This window comes from Sorex fumeus, unplaced genomic scaffold, assembly GCF_029834395.1.
Source record: "Sorex fumeus unplaced genomic scaffold, SorFum_2.1 ptg000079l, whole genome shotgun sequence".
Classification (NCBI taxonomy): Eukaryota; Metazoa; Chordata; class Mammalia; order Eulipotyphla; family Soricidae; genus Sorex; species Sorex fumeus.
This window is the reverse complement of record NW_026606136.1, coordinates 3,397,602-3,415,735: the sequence shown is the minus strand read 5'-3', so window position 1 is coordinate 3,415,735 and position 18,134 is coordinate 3,397,602. Positions and strand designations below refer to the sequence as shown.

The 18,134-nt window shown below is 40.6% G+C and overlaps 1 protein-coding gene across 1 annotated transcript in view; it reads left to right on the top strand.

Moving 5' to 3' along the window:
• KDM4C (lysine demethylase 4C) overlaps positions 1–18,134 on the top strand; it is a 443,969-nt gene that overhangs the window by 112,282 nt on the left and 313,553 nt on the right. Inside the window, exons 7-8 of the mRNA XM_056130576.1 lie at positions 12,336–12,439; positions 17,594–17,731. Coding sequence (XP_055986551.1) covers positions 12,336–12,439; positions 17,594–17,731 — 242 coding nt within the window. The remainder of the gene's footprint in view (positions 1–12,335; positions 12,440–17,593; positions 17,732–18,134) is intronic.

Below are 18,134 nucleotides of genomic sequence, written 5' to 3'. Positions count from 1 at the left end.
TGTTTTGAGAAATGGCAACAGGGTAAAGATCCTTTAAGACCGCGGAGGATTCCCACCTGCTGACCAGATGCCAGCCAAATTAATTGAATTCTGCTAAATAATTAAAATGATAAAATAATGCAGTAAATGTGATGGAGCATTATAGGCTGTCTAGGTCAAGGCAGCACTTGATACATAAAATGAAAAGCAGCCTCGGATATTTTCCATTATCTTGTCTGCACATCGTAATTATCACACTTGCCTTTTATGCATGAATGCTTTCATCTTTGGTTTCTATTGAAATCTTGATTGACTGTGGCACCTACAAATATTTTATCTGAAAGACATTAGGCCTGCATCTAATAAAGCTAGGAGTTTGATTTTGCCCTTCAGCTGCTTTCTCATTTATGCAGGTTTTTTCAATATTATGTAGACATAAATGTAATAAAAAGTCTGAAGTGAATTGTTGCAGTTTTTTCCCTTGTTATGTTCAGCTATAATGCCATTGCATTCTTTCTAATTTTAAGTTTGATATAATCAAATGGAAAATAAAAAGGAGAATAGAGGTATAATATTAAATCACAAATGACAGTTTTGAAGATTTTCAGTTTTTAGAATGTCTAAATCTCATCTACTTTAGAAATAAAACAGTCTTTACTGTTCTATTAGGTTAAGCAAAATTTCGATTAAGTTAAATTGAAAATGGCTAACATTTTAAAATACTGTATTCCATTGACCTCTTACCATGAATAGAATATTAATCTTTAAAAAAAAATCAAGGTTTTCGTCCAAAATTTGGTTACTGGGGAAAGAATAAAGTGAACTACGAATTTGTACGGCTAATTTTGGAAGTGTGAATGATCAACGGGAATATTTTTTCAAGTAATTGTGTGCAAGAACAGAACACATTGATAACTGTGGGCCACAGTTTCCAAACTTACTTTGCCTATTGCCCCCTTTTCAGAATAAAAAAAGCACTGTGTTTCCCTGAAAAACACCTTCTTTTAACAAAGTGCTCCCAATTTTTGTTTGTTTCTGTTTTGTAAAAAACTAAACACACTGAAGGTTGTGTGCTCACGGGCTCTCTGGACAACTCTGTCTCACAGCCCCCGTTCAGTGCTCTTGAACCACTGTGTGTGGCCTGGATCGGGACGGCTGTTGGCCAAGGGTAGATGAAGGAAGAGCCGAGGCCAGGCTGGTTGGTCTAGTAGCAGTTTATTACAAGGAAGTTTATCCCATAGAAGAAATTTATGTTGTGGAGGGCCCAGGTTCTCTCAAGCACATGTTCCCCTTGCTAGTCTCTCCGAGCTCCATCTTGCAGCCCTGCTCTCTCTCTCTCTCTCCAGCTCTCTTGCCTCCAACTTCCTTGCAGTCTGGGCTGACACTCCACCCAGTCTGGTAGCCAAATCAACATAAGAAAGCCCTCCCTGAGGGCCCTTCAAAGGGAAGGCCCTCTCGTTGATCCTCGATTTGCTTTAGCTGGCCCAGTAACGTCTCCATTGGAGACTTTGTTGTTACTGTGTCTGGCATATCGAATACTCTCGGTAGCTTGCCGGGCTCTCCGAGAGGGGCGGAGGAATCGAACTCGGGTCGGCCATGTTGGCTGCATGCAAGGCGAACGCCCTACCGCTGTGCTAGGTTTTACTTATTTATTTTTCTGGTATTATATTTAAGTGCCTTATAATCTTGAGTTTGATCCTGTGGAGTTTTAGCCTGACGTGCAAGATTTCTTGTTCTGGCAGGTAGATAAAGGTCTGTAGGAGGGAGCTAAGCGTTTTGTGGGCTTTCTGAGATCAAATTTTTTTTTTTCTTTTTGGGTCACACCTGGCGATGCTCAGGGGTTACTCCTGGCTCATGCACTCAGGAGTTACTCCTGGCGGTGCTCAGGGGACCATATGGGATGCTGGAATCAAACCCGGGTTTGCCGCATGCAAGGCAAACGCCCTACCCACTGTGCTATCTCTCCAGCCCCTGAGATCAAATTTTAAATTGGGCGTCTGTATTGGATTCTTGTGGTACCACATCAAATCCTTTAAGAGGGTTTCTAAGAAGAGGTTTTAATAAGCACTGCTATCTAGAGACCAGTTAGAGGGGCTGGAGCAATAGCACAGTGGGTAGGGCATTTGCCTTGCACCAGGCCGACCTGGGTTCTAGTGCCAGCATCCCATATGGTCCTCTGAGCACCACCAGGAGCAGTTCCTGAGTGCAGAGCCTGGAGTAATCCCTGTGTATTGCTGAGTATGACCCAAAAAGCAAAAAAGTAAAAAATAAAAAACAAACAAACAAAGACCAGAAGAGCAGCAGCACATAGCAACTCATTTAAATTTTATGAGCAGATTCAAAAATTGACCAGATCTTATACCTCTGTCTTAGATTAGAAAAATGTACTTTCATCAGCTCTCAAAATGATAAATGTATCATTCCTTTAAGCATTCATTTAGTTGATGGTCTGACAATATTAAATGCCTGGTTTTGAGAAGTTAATAGATAATATATCCTTGCCTATAAACAATCAATTTTAAGGGTTCCCTTAAGCCAATAAAAAAAAATCCAGTGATATATCCTCTGCCTTGATGCCTAACTCATGCTTTAGGCATGACGATTGGGGTGTGGTATGTTAGGGTATGTTTACTTTCACCTATCTGCTGTCAGCTAAGTTTCATTCATGCTACTTATAACAAGCAATAAAAAACAAATTATCTAGCATCTGCCTGTGGGCAGGCTTGAGTAATGGTGGGAAAAATTTAAAATAATGGTGGTGGGAAGGTGTAATGGCGGTGAATTGGTGTTGAAATATTGAGTGTAATCAATTATTGTGAACAACTTTATGAAATGAAACTACAAAAAAAAAAGAAAAAATGTTCAAATGGCATCAAAGAGCTAGGTGGTAGAACTCAGACTTAGCATGTGTGAGACCCTGAGCTTGACCCCCAGACTGCATGACCCTGTAGGGTGTTTCTTTTATATTTAAAATAAAAATGAAAAAAGGTGAAACAATTCCCAAACTAACAGCTCCATAGCTTGGTGTTAGTTTTATGTTAGAAGATTTTTGAATTTTTTATATTCAGCCATGTGCAGTAGATACTAAGGTAGTATATCTTATATGTGGTGTGGAAACAATTCTTAGAAATGACATCACAGTCTTGTTCTTTCCACAGCTAAAATTAGCCAATGATTTGCTTTAAAAAATTTTTTTTACCTCACTTATGGGAAATATTTTTTCGTAGTTGTGCATGTGGTGATACCCACATACAGATCAGTAGAGGTAACTCCTGAAATTTCACATAGTTGTCGATCAGCGATAAGTTGATTAAATGTTTTTCAAAACTACATGTTCCTTTTAAAAATCAGATAAAAATACTATGAATAATTTTGTGCTAATACATTTCAAAATTTAAATGAAATAGATAAATCCGACAAATGTAAAATTTAGTAAGAATGAAGAGAATTGAGTTTTAACATGGAAATATGAATAGGCCTATAAAAGTATAAAAGTGTGTTTTATCGTAAGGGAACATAGGCTTTAGATTATAAATGATCATATAATAGATACTGATTAAGTATCTTCGTAAGTAAAAAAATTGCAATAAAATAAATATGTAATAAAATTATTTATTTATTTATTTATTTTTTTGCTTTTTGGATCACACCTAGCGATGCACAGGAGTTATTCCTGGTTCATGCACTCAGGAGTTACTCCTGGTGGTGCTCGGGGGACCATATGGGATGCTGGGAATCGAACCTAGGTTGGCTGCGTGCAAGGCAAATGCCCTATCCACTGTGCTATTCCTCCAGCCCCTAAAATAAATATTTTTAAAAAATGAGAACAAAACACTTGGTCAAGAAAAAAAAAATCAGAAAGCCCGAGTTTGACCCCTCGCACTGCATAGTCCCTTAAGCACTGCCAGGCAGGAACAACCCGGAGATTGCTGGTGTGACCCCAGTCTCACTTCCTGCCCCCATGCCCTCTTCCCTCCTTCCCCCCCCTCGAAAAGTAAATACAAGGGAGGAAGAATATTCAGGAAATGCCAGCCAGCAGGAGGAATATTGTGGAAGTTATTTGATTCTAAAGGGTAGTGACTGAGCAAGGGGAATCTCAGTTCACTTGACTATTTTAGTTTTTTGGGGCCTGAAAGTCCTTGATTTGCAGAGTCCTGGGTACCCCATTGTCTCTGTCCCATGTCAGGGAGGGAAAAAGCTGAAATGAAAACTCTGTGGTCTCAGCAGGGTAATGAACAACCGTATGCAATTGCCTAGATCTGTTAAATTGGTTGGAAATTTAAATTCTAAATGTTATGCCAACTGGGTTGAAACAAACAAAAATTGCCCATCACATTCTGCCAGTCAGTAAAAACCAATAAAGCAAGGTAGCCTTCTAATAGGAAAACCACCTGTCCTGATATGAGGATTGATATTAATTTCTTCTGGCTCTTCTTGTGGCGGATTCATGAAACTGTGTTTTTATCAGTGAAGATATTGGTCTTTTAGCAGAGCAGAGTGAAGCTTGCAATGTGGTTTCCTTCCTTCCTTCCTTCCTTCCTTCCTTCCTTCCTTCCTCCCTCCCTCCCTCCCTCCCTCCCTCCCTCCCTTTTGTGTTTAGGGCTTACTCTTGGCTCTGCACTCAGCAATCACTCCTGGCAGGTTTGGGGGAGCATATGACATGCTGGGGACTGAACCTGGGTCAGTCAGGTGCAAGGCAGGGTTCCTTACCTGCTGTACTATCTCTCCTGCCCCAACAATATGATAATTTTCCACCTAATATTGAGTAACTACTTGTTTCCTGAATAGTAAAAAGATCAGATTTCTAATTTGACCTCCTAAAAAAGGGTTATGGGTTACTCATTTAAAAAAAATATTTTTAATTATTTTTTTTTTTATAATCACTGTGAGATTGCCCATGGCAAAGCTGTTGATAATTGAGTTTCAATCATACAGTGTTCTAAACACCCGTCCCTCCACTAGCGTACATTTCCCAGCACCAGTGTCCCCAGTTTCCCTCCCACTACCCCGTAACTTCTTCCCTCCCTCGTCCAGGCAGGTAGGTGAGACAGAGAAGGGATCAGTATTACAATAATAGTTGGAAATAATCATGCTTTTTTTTTTTTTTTTGCTAGTGAGTTGTTTGAGAAATTTTACATGTGAATCAAATAGTCAAATCGATCTATCTCTATCGGAATGCTTTTCTTTCAGAAGAAATTCCTCTATACCTCTTTTTTTGGTGTCCTTTCCATTTTGGATTTATGACAATCATATGAGCACTGAAGAAATTGTTAGAATATTTCCAACACAGATTACTTGGGAGACAGGAAACTAGCTCATGGGGAGATAGCTTGAGTGGTAAAGTACGTGGTTCCTATCTGTGAGCTCTGAGTTTGCAAACCAACATTCCGTGTCCCCTTTCCTCCCTGGCAGCACGCCCAGCTCTGGTGACCCCTGAGCACCACTGAGTATAGCCCTGGGAACTGAGCACTGCTGGAACTGAGCAACACTGTGCCACCTTCCTGAACACCCAACCTTTAGGCCTGTGTTTGTGACCAAGCATCCCTAGAAGAGACCCTGTCCCCTTTCCCGTCAGCTCTGCTGGGTGTGCCCCCCTATAAAATATTATTTGGATAAATTTCAGCTATAGTGAAATGAAATTGTGTTTTTCAAAATACATGAAATTGTCTTTATTTCTTCATCTCTTTTCTTTCCCCTTATTTACAAAGTGATAAACAGTTTGGGTCTTTGACTTAATCATTAAAAGTAATAATTTAGGTCTGTGCCTACCCATAGAGAATTAAATTTTGATTTTAAAATCTATTTCTGAGACTGGATCTTTGGTGATCTTAGCAAGTGTTTGTGGTAGTTATGAAATTGGAATTTAAAAAGTTTCTTAATAATTGCCAATATGGAGGCTGCAGGAATAGTACAGGGATTAACATACTTGCCTTTCCTGCAGCCCTGGTACTACATGGTCCCCCAGGCATCAGGGTACGCATAAATAGAGGCCCCCTAACACTCAGGAGATGTCACACTGCAAGGCCTGAGCAGCATCTCATTGTAGGGGTGTACAGGGAGCTGTTGGTTTCTGCCAGGTGCAGAGTCCCAGGGCTGGCGGCTAATGTGTATAGAGTGCCTGGCTGGCAGTAGGTGTTTAGGAAGCAGTGGCTGCTTCTGCTTATGAAGATCACATTTACATATACTAGAGTGGTGAGGCACTGTAGCACTGATAGCACAGTGGGTAGGGTGTTTGCCTTGCACGCAGCTGACCGGGTTCTATTCCTCTGTCCCTCTTGGAGAGCCCAGCAAGCTACCAAGAGTATCCTACCCACACGGCAGAGCCTGGCAAGCTCCCCAAAACAGTAACAACAAGTCTCACAATGGAGATGTTACGGTGCTCACTCGAGCAAATTGATGAACAATGGGAGGACAGTGCTACAGCTCAAGGTGTCCTCACCTTGGGCTGAATTCTTGTTCTCCTGCAGGCTTTGAATCCTGTGGACCAGCCACGTGACCTGTGTGCACCTCAGTCTACTCTGTGAAATGGGAAAGCCAGGCTCCCATCTCAGAGGGCAGCAAATGTGTATATTCCAATTTTGCTTTCAGTTCTCTGTCGATTCTTGCGCTTTTTCTTCATTGGAGTGGAGAAGTTGCAGTGTTGGCAGATTCCAGGTGATTCAGTCTCCAGAAAATCAATGATCAGGGTTATGTGCAGTAGAGGAGGAGCTGAAAATTCCTCTCCTGACAAGGAATAGGACTGAGAGGGGCTCGCATCTTGATGTCCTTTTATCCTTGGGTCTTAGATCTGCCGTAGAGAGGGGCTGGACCATTCCCTTAAATAAGCCACAGACAAAGCAGCTCCTCTGGATTGAAGGTGAATCCAGACACTCACAGGAAGTTTCTGGAAGGCCTTATGTGTGGCATTCAGCTTCTAGGCAGGTGGAAGGAAAGAGGCTCCCTCACATCCATTCACAATCCAAGTCCCAGAATCCCACCTCATTGGCCAGGCTGAGTCATATGTCCTCTCAAGACACCGAAGTCATCGGGGCACAAATTGTAGCCATAGAGAGGCTACTAGTTCTTTAAAAAAATATTTAATTCTTACATATGTTTTTTTTCCTGCTTCCCTTCCCTTTATTGTAGTTGTGGTGACAGGGTGGGGTGTGTATACTTTGTTGTGGCGCTTGCAGTGCGTGTACACTTCAGTGATGTTCACGCACTCTTAATTGTGGTGTGCTCTTGACCACATACTCAGGATCCCTAACAGCAGTGCCTCAGAGCCCAAATTTGGCACGTGCTGTAGGCCAGTGCCAGGGATTGAAACTCCAGGCTTCGTGCCTGCAAAGTAGGCACTCAGCCTCCGAACTGTCTCTGGGTCTCTAGGTTTCTTTTATGTCGTAATGGGCGCAACCTCAAGGTTGGAGGTGGGCAGAGACCAAATAGAGTAAGGAGGAAGTCAGGAACCAGAGATGGGAGGTCGCAAAGGCCCTCCCCTCTCCAGTTTTAGCCAATGTTGGTCAGATGTCAGTATGGATCTCACTAATCACGGACAGGCTTGTGCCTGATTGTGAAACCCGAGTTCAAACACACCACATCTCCAAGGCTCATCTCTCATCTATAAAATGGGTGCCCAAGGATCCCCAGCTGTATGATAGTTATGGTCTATATAGGCATATGTAAAAGGGAAGAAGTATGTACGTTATCTAATGGCTCTGCTTTATTCTTTGAATTTTACCCTTAAATCCTATGCATGCACTAAGTAGTTGGCAAAGCTCCTGTTTCTGGCTCTCCTCTTCAGTGGCCCGATCCTGCCATGGGAGCGGGATGCCCATATTCCTGTTTTATAAGAGAAAACAGGAAGCTTGCATGTAAGTTACTGTGATTTTTCTCTCAACAGCCCCCGCGCCCCTCATCCTTGGCATCATCTAGCTTGTTTTTTGTCTTACTTGTTCTGGTGGTTTCATAGACATGGAATCATTCTTGTGCGATATTATGCATTTATCCCCCCCCCCCCTGCTTATTTTCCAAGTTATGGCACATGTAAGTGCTTCATTCTATTTTTTTAATAGTCAAACAATATTTTATTGCATGAACATGCCACATTTTTGTTTATTTATTTATTTATCTGAACTGATGAACATTTGGTTGTTTCTATCTTTCTCTTTCTGTTTTTGTTTTTGCTTTTGGGCCACACCTGGCCGTGCCAGGCTCTGTTCCTGGCTCTCTCTTTGCTTAGGTGCCACTTCTGGTAAGTGTGCTCTGGTGACCATGCAATGCTGGGAATTGAACCTGGGCCACCTGCATGCAGAGCGTGTACTCAGTCTTTCCAGCTATTTCTCTGGCCCTGTTTCTGCCTTTTGACTATGGAATAGTTTTTTTGTGAAGGATCTCATTGGATTTGCTAAAAAATTCCATTGAGGATGATGATGACCATTATGGAAAACAGTATAGAAAACCATTTAAAATAAAAAATGAAAGTACTGCATGGTCCAGTAATTTCATTTTTGGAAATTGTACCATTGTTTTGGAGAAATATCTGAGTCCCTATGTCATTTGCATTATATTAGTCAAAACATGGAAAGAAGCTAAGTATCCATTTATGGATGAGTGGTTAAAACAAATGTGTTATATATAAAAATGTTGTATATATTATATATATTATTTAGTCATGAGAATGAGAGACATTCTACCATTTGTGACAATGTGGTTGAACCTTGAGGGCATTATGTTGAGAAATTAAAGAAAAACATGCTGTGAGATCTCCCATATGGAGTCTTAAAAATAAAAACAAAACCCAAACTTGTAGGAAAAAGAGAACAGTTTGGGCCAGGGAGATGCCTCAGAGGGCTGCAGTGCGTGCTTTGAGCTGGGAACCCTGAATTCACTCCTAGCATGGCATGGGGTCTCCAGCACTGCCAGGAGTTGCCCCCAACCCCTGCCAAAGAGGTGAGAAATGGGGGAAATGGGGAAAGGAAGTTAAAAAGGCACACCTAGTTAGAAAAGGAATGAAATTCTTCTACTAGAACAATGATTCTAATTTAATGGTGCTCTATTACATATTTGAATGTTAAGGGATGATACTGTAAAAACGCATTGCACAAAAAATTACGTGATATATATTTTTACTTACAGTGATAATCATTTTTCTGTATATGTAATTGTTGGGCTGGGGCAGGTAGGGCATTTGCCTTGCATGTGGCCGACCCGGGTTTGATTCCTCCATCCCTCTCAGAGAGCCCAGCAAGCTACGAGAGTATCCTTCCTGTATGGCAGAGCCTGGCAAACTCCCCATGGAGTATTCAATATGCCAAAAACAGTAACAAGTCTCACAGTGGAGACATTTCTGGTGCCCGCTAGAGCAAATCAATGAGCAACGGGAGGACGGTGCTACAGTGCAGTAATTGTTATTTTGTGTAACTTGAATGTGAGCAGTGTTATATGTCTATTATATCTCACAGGTGGGTGTTGGGAGACAGGAACTCAATGAGGAAGGCACTAATTTTATTATAATTGTACAGATAGGAAAGTTGGGGAACTGAGAGATTATGGCTGTATACTATATGTGTGCTGCAGTTTTGTCTGCCCGGCCGAACTCCAAGTTTGTCACAGTTGTTACTCTTTTTTACTTTGCTGCCCATATGGACAAGGTGAAGCTGGCTCAAATAATTGAAACACTAGGGCCTTAGTGTAAAGCTTAGCTCTTCTATTTGCCGCCAAGTAAAAGATAGTGTTATTGGGAGCAGTGAAGGAGAGACAAAGTTGGTGCTTAAGAAAACTTGTTTTTTAACATCCTTTCCTCCCTCTTTTTATAAAATCGAATCACCATGAGATACAGTCACAAAGCTTTCATGATTGAGTTTAAGTCGTACGATGATCAAACACCCATGCCCCCACCAGTGTGCATTTTCCACCACCAATGTCCCCAGTATCCCTTCCGCCACCCCCACATCCCCCCTCCTCTGTGGCAGGCGCTTTCCTTCTTGCTCTGTCTCTGCTTTTGGGCATTATGGTTTGCAATACAGATACTGAGAGCCCATCATCTGTGCTCCTTCAGCTACTTTCAGCACATGTCTCCCATCCTGAGCGATCCTCCAACCATCATTGACTTAGTAGTCCCTTCTCTATCCCAACTGCCTTCTATGTGTGTTAACATCCTTTAAAAGAGAATTGGCTGAGATTCATACAAAATTCTACGTTTGTACCTCTCAGTATATATGTTTTTTTTCACAAGGTTCTTGCATAGTATTCCTACAGGACAGGACAGGGAATCACTGCCATTCCAGGGTACTTATGTAGATTTTAATTTATTCTCTCCTAGTAGATTTGTTTTTATGTAAAAATAATAAACCAATCGATTTAACATGAAAAAAGTAAGTGATGCAGACATATGCACCTGGTTTCTACATGTTTTGCACCTGGCATGTGACATGGTAAGCAGGTGGTGTGACGCATGTGGGGACTGTTGAGGTGGGGCGCTCGCTACTGTTCCTGCTATGAGGTGATATAGGGGTCATTGGAGCTCTGTTGCCTCACTGATATTTCTGAATTTTCAAGAGTGTGAAAGAATGGACTTTTCCTTTGTGCCATCTGGTAAATTAGAAACTTATTATTATTATTATTATTATTATTATTATTATTTTTGGCTGTACTCAGGGCTTGCTCTGGCTCTGTGTTCAAGAATCACTCCTGGTATTGCTCAGGGGACCATATGTTTTGCTGGGAATTGCACCTGGATTGATCCCTTGCAGGGCCGGTACCTTAACCCCTTTACTATATTTCCAGCCCCTAGAAAAACCTTACAAAATGCTACAGTATTGTAATTTTAAAATGTAGTAACTTTTAGAGAAAGCTGCCAAATTATTCAAACCATTTAAGAAACAGTATCTAGGAAGTAAATATTAGAACAGACAAAATTATTCCAAAAGTTAAAGCTTAGGAATTCTGTTGTTTTTAGCACGTGAGTATGTTCTTTATTTGGTGGCTTTTGAAAAACCCTTAATTGTTGTTTTAGTTAAGCCTTAGCTTTCCTTCAAAGCTTTATATTTTTTTTCTCATCACTTCAAAACTTTTCTTCCAGTTACTATCGACAAGTCAACATTTCTCTAGCAACTGTGGTTCTGAAAGATTTAAGCCACCATTTTGTATCTAATTGCATTCTAATTATATTGGCTGTTTATATGTTGCATAGAGTTCTTTTCATAGGCTGGCCGTAAGCATGGGCATGAGCCCTGTATTACCCTCCAGGTATTTTCAGGTAAAACTGATTTTGAGACCCATGCTTTGCACATGATTTGTGCAGTTTATGAGGTGTTTTCCAGGGTGTTGTAAAATGTCATTCTGATAACTTGTAAATACAAGTTTTCAACCAATGTGAAGTTCTGAATATGCTGCAAATTGTCTTCCTTCAGTGGTTTTCCAATTTAAATTAACTTATGACCAGTCACCACATTGTTCAGGTCCTGATTACAAATCCATATGAAAAGATAATTAAATAGACTCCTCTTTCTTCATTGATTTTAATTTAAAACTTAATTCATGTAGTGCTGCACAGAGTTACAGATTTGAAAAGTTTGATAGACCCATGTGTTATTAAATAGATAGATCCATTGTGTTATTAAAATGTTTCTGCAAGTTGTGTGTTTGCTGGCTGTTGGCTGTGCTTTCTCTGGGGCAAGGGACTTGGGCATCTTGTCGTGTGGCTATGACCGCTACATCAGTGTGGCACAGAGTCTGCATTCTTTCATATAGTTGACATAGCAGTTTATTTTCTATTTCTGTTTTTGAATATTAACCGTAAGCAGAGGGCAGCACAAGTAGTACAGAGCAGAATTATTCCTTTTAGTCACGTAGCATTCTAGAACATGAGAACATTTCTCATGTTTTCCATTGGCATGTACAATTTTGTTATTTCTGTTTTCCTTTGGATCAAACTCAGAGCCTCACCCATGTCAGGCCTGTGCCTCTCCACCTGACCCCCCTTTCTGTTTTACAAGTGCTGCTTCTAGAATGGTCATTCATAGGAATCTGAAATGAGAGATTCCTCTATCAAAATGTATATGATGTCTCTTCTGATTTTCCTTAATATTTAGTTTATTTATCAGTTATTAAGCAGATTGAATTCAGATTTGTGGCAAATTGAAATATATCAAGTTCAGTACTTTTATGTGTTCTAAAAATGATTCTTTGTAGATTATTTTGCAAAGAAAGCAAATCAATTAAAATTTTTTCCCTAATTTTCATTATCAAGGAATTTTGCATGTGGACTTGTGTGCATTTGCATAAAACTAATAAGCGTATTAGAACAGAGGTTTAAGAGAAACTATCAATTTTTCTTAACTGCCACATCACTGCTTTTTTATTTTGTTTCCATTTAGGTTTTTTCCCTAGCAGTTCTCAAGGGTGTGATGCATTTCTTCGCCACAAGATGACACTGATATCTCCTTCAGTATTGAAGAAATATGGTATTCCTTTTGACAAGGTACCTTAACATTACTCTTCAGCAAAATTATTTTGTTTGTAATATTAGACACACATATACACTAAGTTAACATACACTACTGTAACTTTTATTTTCAGTAGAATTTTTAGGATGTGGGGAGAAAAATTATATTCACATTTCATAATGGAACAATGTTTAAATACTAATTTGAGTTACTTTTTTATTAGGGCATGCTTGCTGAAGATGATATGCTGTAAGACTTCTCTTGTTACAATACTGATAATAAAATGTAGCACATTTGACAAGATGTGGTACTTCTGCATTGAAGTCTTATGTTAGCGATGTCATTTATGTATATGTGACTTTTGAAAAGGAGTAAGAACGATTATTAATTGTTTGGTTAGTTAGAATCGATGACTATAGTCCCAGTATGTTGCATTTCAATACAGTACAATTGAATATCTTTTTATTATGAATAAAAAGATACCTAATGATTTAATAATGAGATTGCTTTGAAGTAGTTCTGAAGATTAAATTCTCTAAGACTCAGTACGTACTAGATTCCTTTTTATATGCAGTCATGGGTAGTTTGGGGCTTGAAATTATTATGGTGTATGAGAATTTTTATGAGAAGAAGCTAAAATGAAAAAATGCATTTGACCAGATAACTAAAAGCTCTCTCTGTTGGAGGAGGATTAAGTTCTTAGCTGCTTACAGAAACATTAAAAAAAATAACTCCAGTCTCTTCATTTTTATTTGACTTTCCTTCCCATAATCCATACTGTTTTCCACCATAGAGGCTGCGCACTTGGTCTAAATGTTTACTTCTTCTTAATCTCAGACCCCTAGAGAGTCCCACCTCCTTCTCCTTTAGCTTTGTTCCAAGAGGAATTTTTGCAAGGACTAAAGAATCTTGCTCCAGCCTGAGGTGGTGTCCCAGTTCACTGGTGCTAAGGCACCAGTCCTGCATGTGACCCACCTGGCAGTCACCACTGACTTATTTTTGTGCTTTTTACCTTTGACTGCAAGCAGGCGTCTTAAGTTGCGCACTGTTGGGACCCCTGGTGTGGAGAGGAGCTGATGACGGGCTTGGTGCAGCACGGTTTCTGGAATACCGATAGAGGCTGTACCCTCTACTCCCGTCCCTGAAGGGGCACTGAACTTTTCACTCTCAGAGCCTCATAATGAGCATTTCTTTGGAGGGGTCAAAAACTTGATTAGATACTTTTATTTATTAATTTTTATCTGACATTTTTACTTTTCCCGCTTTTTTAAAAAATTGAATCACCATGAGATAGTTTCAACGCTTTCATATTTGAGTTTCAGTCATACGATGATCAAACACACATCCCTCCACCAGTGTACATTTTTCACCACCAATGTCCCCAGTATTTCTCCCCTCCGCCCCCCCCCATTCAACCCCTCTCTCTGCCTCTATGGCAGACAATTTTCCTCTTACTCTCTCTCTACTTTTGGGCATTATGGTTTGCAATACAGATACTGAGAGGCCATCATGTGTGGTCGTTTGTCTACTTTCAGCATACATCTCCCATCCTGAGTGATCTCTCCAACTACCGTTGACTTAGTGATCCCTTCTCTATCGCAGCTGTCTTCTCCCCCAGTTCATGAGGCAGGCTTCCAACCGTGGAGTAATCTTCCTGGCCCTTGTCTCTACAGCCCTTGGGTGTTAGACTCATGTTATTTTATATTCCATAAATGAGTGCAGTCATTCTATGTCTGTTCCTCTCTTTCTGACTCATTTCATTTAGCATGATACTCTCCATGTCCATCCACTTATAAGCAAATTTCATGACTTCATCTTTCCTGGGCTGGAGTGATAGCAAAGCGGGTAGGGCGTTTGCTTTGCATGAGTCCAACCTGGGTTCGATTCCTCCATTCCTCTCGGAGAACCTGGCAAGCTACCAAGAGTATCCCGCCTGCACGACAGAGCCTGGCAAGCTCCCCATGATGTATTCGATATGCTAAAACAATAACAACAAGTCTCACAATAGAGACATTACTGGTGCCCGCTCAAGCATATCGATGAACAGGGGGAGGACAGTGCTACAGTGCCTCAGTTTTACATCTTTTCTAACAGCTGCATAGTATTCCGTTGTGTAGATTTACTAAGGTTTCGATTAGACACTTTCAATTGAAATATGCTTAGGCAGAGAAGTTGTGGGCTACAGTCCTCGAAGATGGGAACTGATTCAGCTGATCTTTGGATAGCGGTTTGGCAAGATGCCTGGCAGAGGGTTTGGTGGATAGATGGGGACCTTTAGAGCATGCTTTCCTCTCTTTTGGGGAGTTAGACCCAGGTACCCTGCACCCTCTTCTGAGAGCTCTCTCCTAGTACTGTTTTCTAGCTGTCTTGCTTTGCTAGGATCTCGTCTCGTCTTTCGAAGCTGGGTCATTTTATGTAATTCTTTTGTAGGTGGCCGGATCATTCAACATTTCCTCCCTCTCTCCTCCCATCCCCTTTCCCCCTGCCCAGTTCCCCCGCCCTGCCCCCACCAAACACATGCAGATACCTTGAGGTGTTCAGAAACTACTCCTGGCTCAGAGCTAGGGCTTAGGGGAGGCACTTCTGGTGGTGCTGAGGGGACCTTGCAGTGCCTGGAATCAAGACAAGGGCTCCTGCATGCAGAGTGCACCTTCAGCCCTGCCAGCTGTCTCCCCAGCTCCAGTTCAGCTCTCTTTAGGCATTCATTGCCCAGAGGAATAGCTGTTTTTCTTTTCAGTTTCCATGCTCTTTCCACACTCTTTCCATCTCTCTCTCTGTTCTCTCTCTCTCTCTCTCTCTCTCTCACACACACACACATACACACACACACAAAACATGAGCATATATATATATATGCATATATACGTGTATATTTATGGGTAAGTAATGATTAATACGTTGCTAACGTCTGTGCTTTTAGATTCCATAGGTGAAATGAGGTTTTGATCATTATTTAGTCATCTTGTAAAATGAACTTGTTTCTGTCCCTGTACTTTTTTTTCTTTTTGGGTCACACCTGGCAATACTCAGGGGTTACTCCTGGTTCTGCACTCAGGAATCACCCCTGGGAACCATACGGGATGCTGGGAATCGAACCCGGGTTGGCCACGTGCAAGGCAAACGCCCTACCTGCTATGCTATTGCTCCAGCCCCAGCCCCGGTCCCTGTACTTTTATGTCAGTTTATGGAGGCAGGAAGTTTAAAAGTTTTCCTAAATGGGACTAACTTGTTTCTAGAACCTATACAGAGGTATAAACATTCAACCCTATTCAGTAGGAACAAGGTGCTCTTTTTCCTTGTGGTAAGAACAAGATTTCCTAGTAGACGATCGATGGTGGGATTCAGCGTGGCAGGGAAGGTGGTTTCTTCAGCCCAGGGGCGCTTTTCCTCCTCTTCCCGCCACCTTTTTAGGGCTAGAAGAGGGTAAGTTGGGTGAGCTTTGTTTCTCACATAGTTTCTAAGCACATTTAGAATTAATGAGAATCAGTGAGATCATGCAAGGAAAGACTCAGGCTCAGAAGGCTGGAACTAGAACCATGTGGAGTGCTGATATGCCACTCCTGGTCTGCCAGGTGGCAGCTGAGTTGCTGCTCACTGCAGTCGAACTCTTGCAGGGGTGGCTTGGGGGGAAGTGGTGGGCAAGATAAGCTGAATTTCAGAATTGTTGGGAAAGAAAATATTCCTTCCCACACACAATATTTTAGCAGCCCTAAAATGGACGTTGAATTGCAGCGTGTGCAACTGTATTTATACAGTGTGCCCCTGTGTGTCTGTGCACACATACATGTTTGCATACTCATTTCTCAGCATTTTAGGAGGGATTAAAATGTACCGTGGTGGCCAGAGGAACTAGTAAACAGTAAATTGGTTGATTCAGTAGATAGATTAATAAAAAACTATAAAATTTTGACTTCATTGTTTTTCTGTAGCTCACGGCATGTTTTGTGCGCTTTGATTGCTATTAAAGAAACCCAGCATCTTGGGGACTAAGGTGCTTGCCCTGCTTGTCACTTATCCATGTTTGATCTCTGGCATCACATATCCTCCGAGCCCCTCCTGGAGAGATTCCCGAGAGAAGAGCCAGGAGTAAATTCTGAGCACTGCTGGGTGTGACCCCGAAACCAAGCCAAACCAGAAAAACGAATGTCTTTAATATAGAAAATAGAAATGGAATAAATACATGGCACATGTTTGATTTCGGTCTCTTGACAGATTTACCTATTATCTTAATTAAAAAAATACTTAAACACATGCATATTTGTACATTTAAATCCTCTTTCAAATAATATTCTTTCAAAAAATTTATTAAAACACCTTGATTTTCAAAGTTGTTCGTAATACAGTTGCTTCAGGCATATAATGATCCAATACCAATCTCTCCACCACTGTGATCTTCCCTCCACCAATGTTCCCAGTTTCCCTCCCGTTCCCTAGCCTGACCTGTTAGTAGGCACAAATAAATTTACTTCTTGTTGTTTACGCCAGCAAATCAAATGGTACTCTTTTTTGTTTGTTTTTTGGCCCCCATCTGACCATGCTCAGGTGTTCCTCTTGACTCTGTTCCCAGAGATCACTTATGGCAGTGATTGGGGGACCATATGGGGTATCAGGAATTGAACCCTGGTTGGCTGTGTGCAAGGCAAGCACCTTACCTAAATACTAACTCCCTGGTCCTCAGTAATATTCTTTGGTGGGATATTTTTGTTAATCAGATGTCTTCTAAGTATTTTGAAAAGATAATTTTGTGACAGCCACAGACTTTTAGTGGATTCATAATAAAGTCTACACAGGCAGTGTTGAATTTTTCAGGCTTTAATCTCAAAAGTGCCAATCATATGACCTGTTGTGAGTTCAGTTGTGAAACTTTAAAATATGAAACGACACATTGATTATACTATTTGTAAGTATTGATTGCTAGTATGAGTAAAATTTATTTGAATAATGAGGATCATTGAGGATCTGATCAGTTAGTTCCATTACCAGAAGGTAATACACACTGTTTAGAAAAGTCCAGAAGTTTTCCTGAAAAGTTTAGAGAAGGATCAAAGATCTGTGGGATTTTTTTTATAGTAGTATAGCTGTGACACATTGCATGATCTCCTCATTTTTCAATAGGAAATATATTGTAATTGTATTTACAATTGGGAAGTCATGTAATTGGAAAATACTGTATGTTTTCTACCCTGAAGATCACCCAGGAGGCTGGAGAATTTATGATCACTTTCCCATATGGCTACCATGCTGGTTTTAATCATGGTTTCAACTGTGCAGAATCTACAAATTTTGCTACTGTAAGATGGATTGACTATGGAAAAGTTGCTAAATTGGTAAGTCATGCCTCACAAATAAAGCCTAAATTAAATGTGTATCCTGGTTATTGTAGTGGGAAAGCTAAGATCACATACAGTCTTATTTTTTCCTTATTGACCTGTGCCTCTCATCATGGTCATTTATTTCGGACTAGTATACTTATCTTGCATAGTTTATATCACCACTTGAAGCTACATTTTTCTTTTTTGAGATTAAAGTGGAAATGATTTACATTAAAAATTAATGCCGGTTCCTCTCTTAAGGCTACCAATTTTCCTTTTGAAAAAATTTTTTAATTTTGTAACTCCATGTGAATTTGTTGTATTTTTAACCCATGGCTTAGAAAACAGTATTTATAGAGGAGAGTGGCTGTTGATACTATGACAACAGGCAGTTGAGAGGGGACGTTAGGAAGAAGCA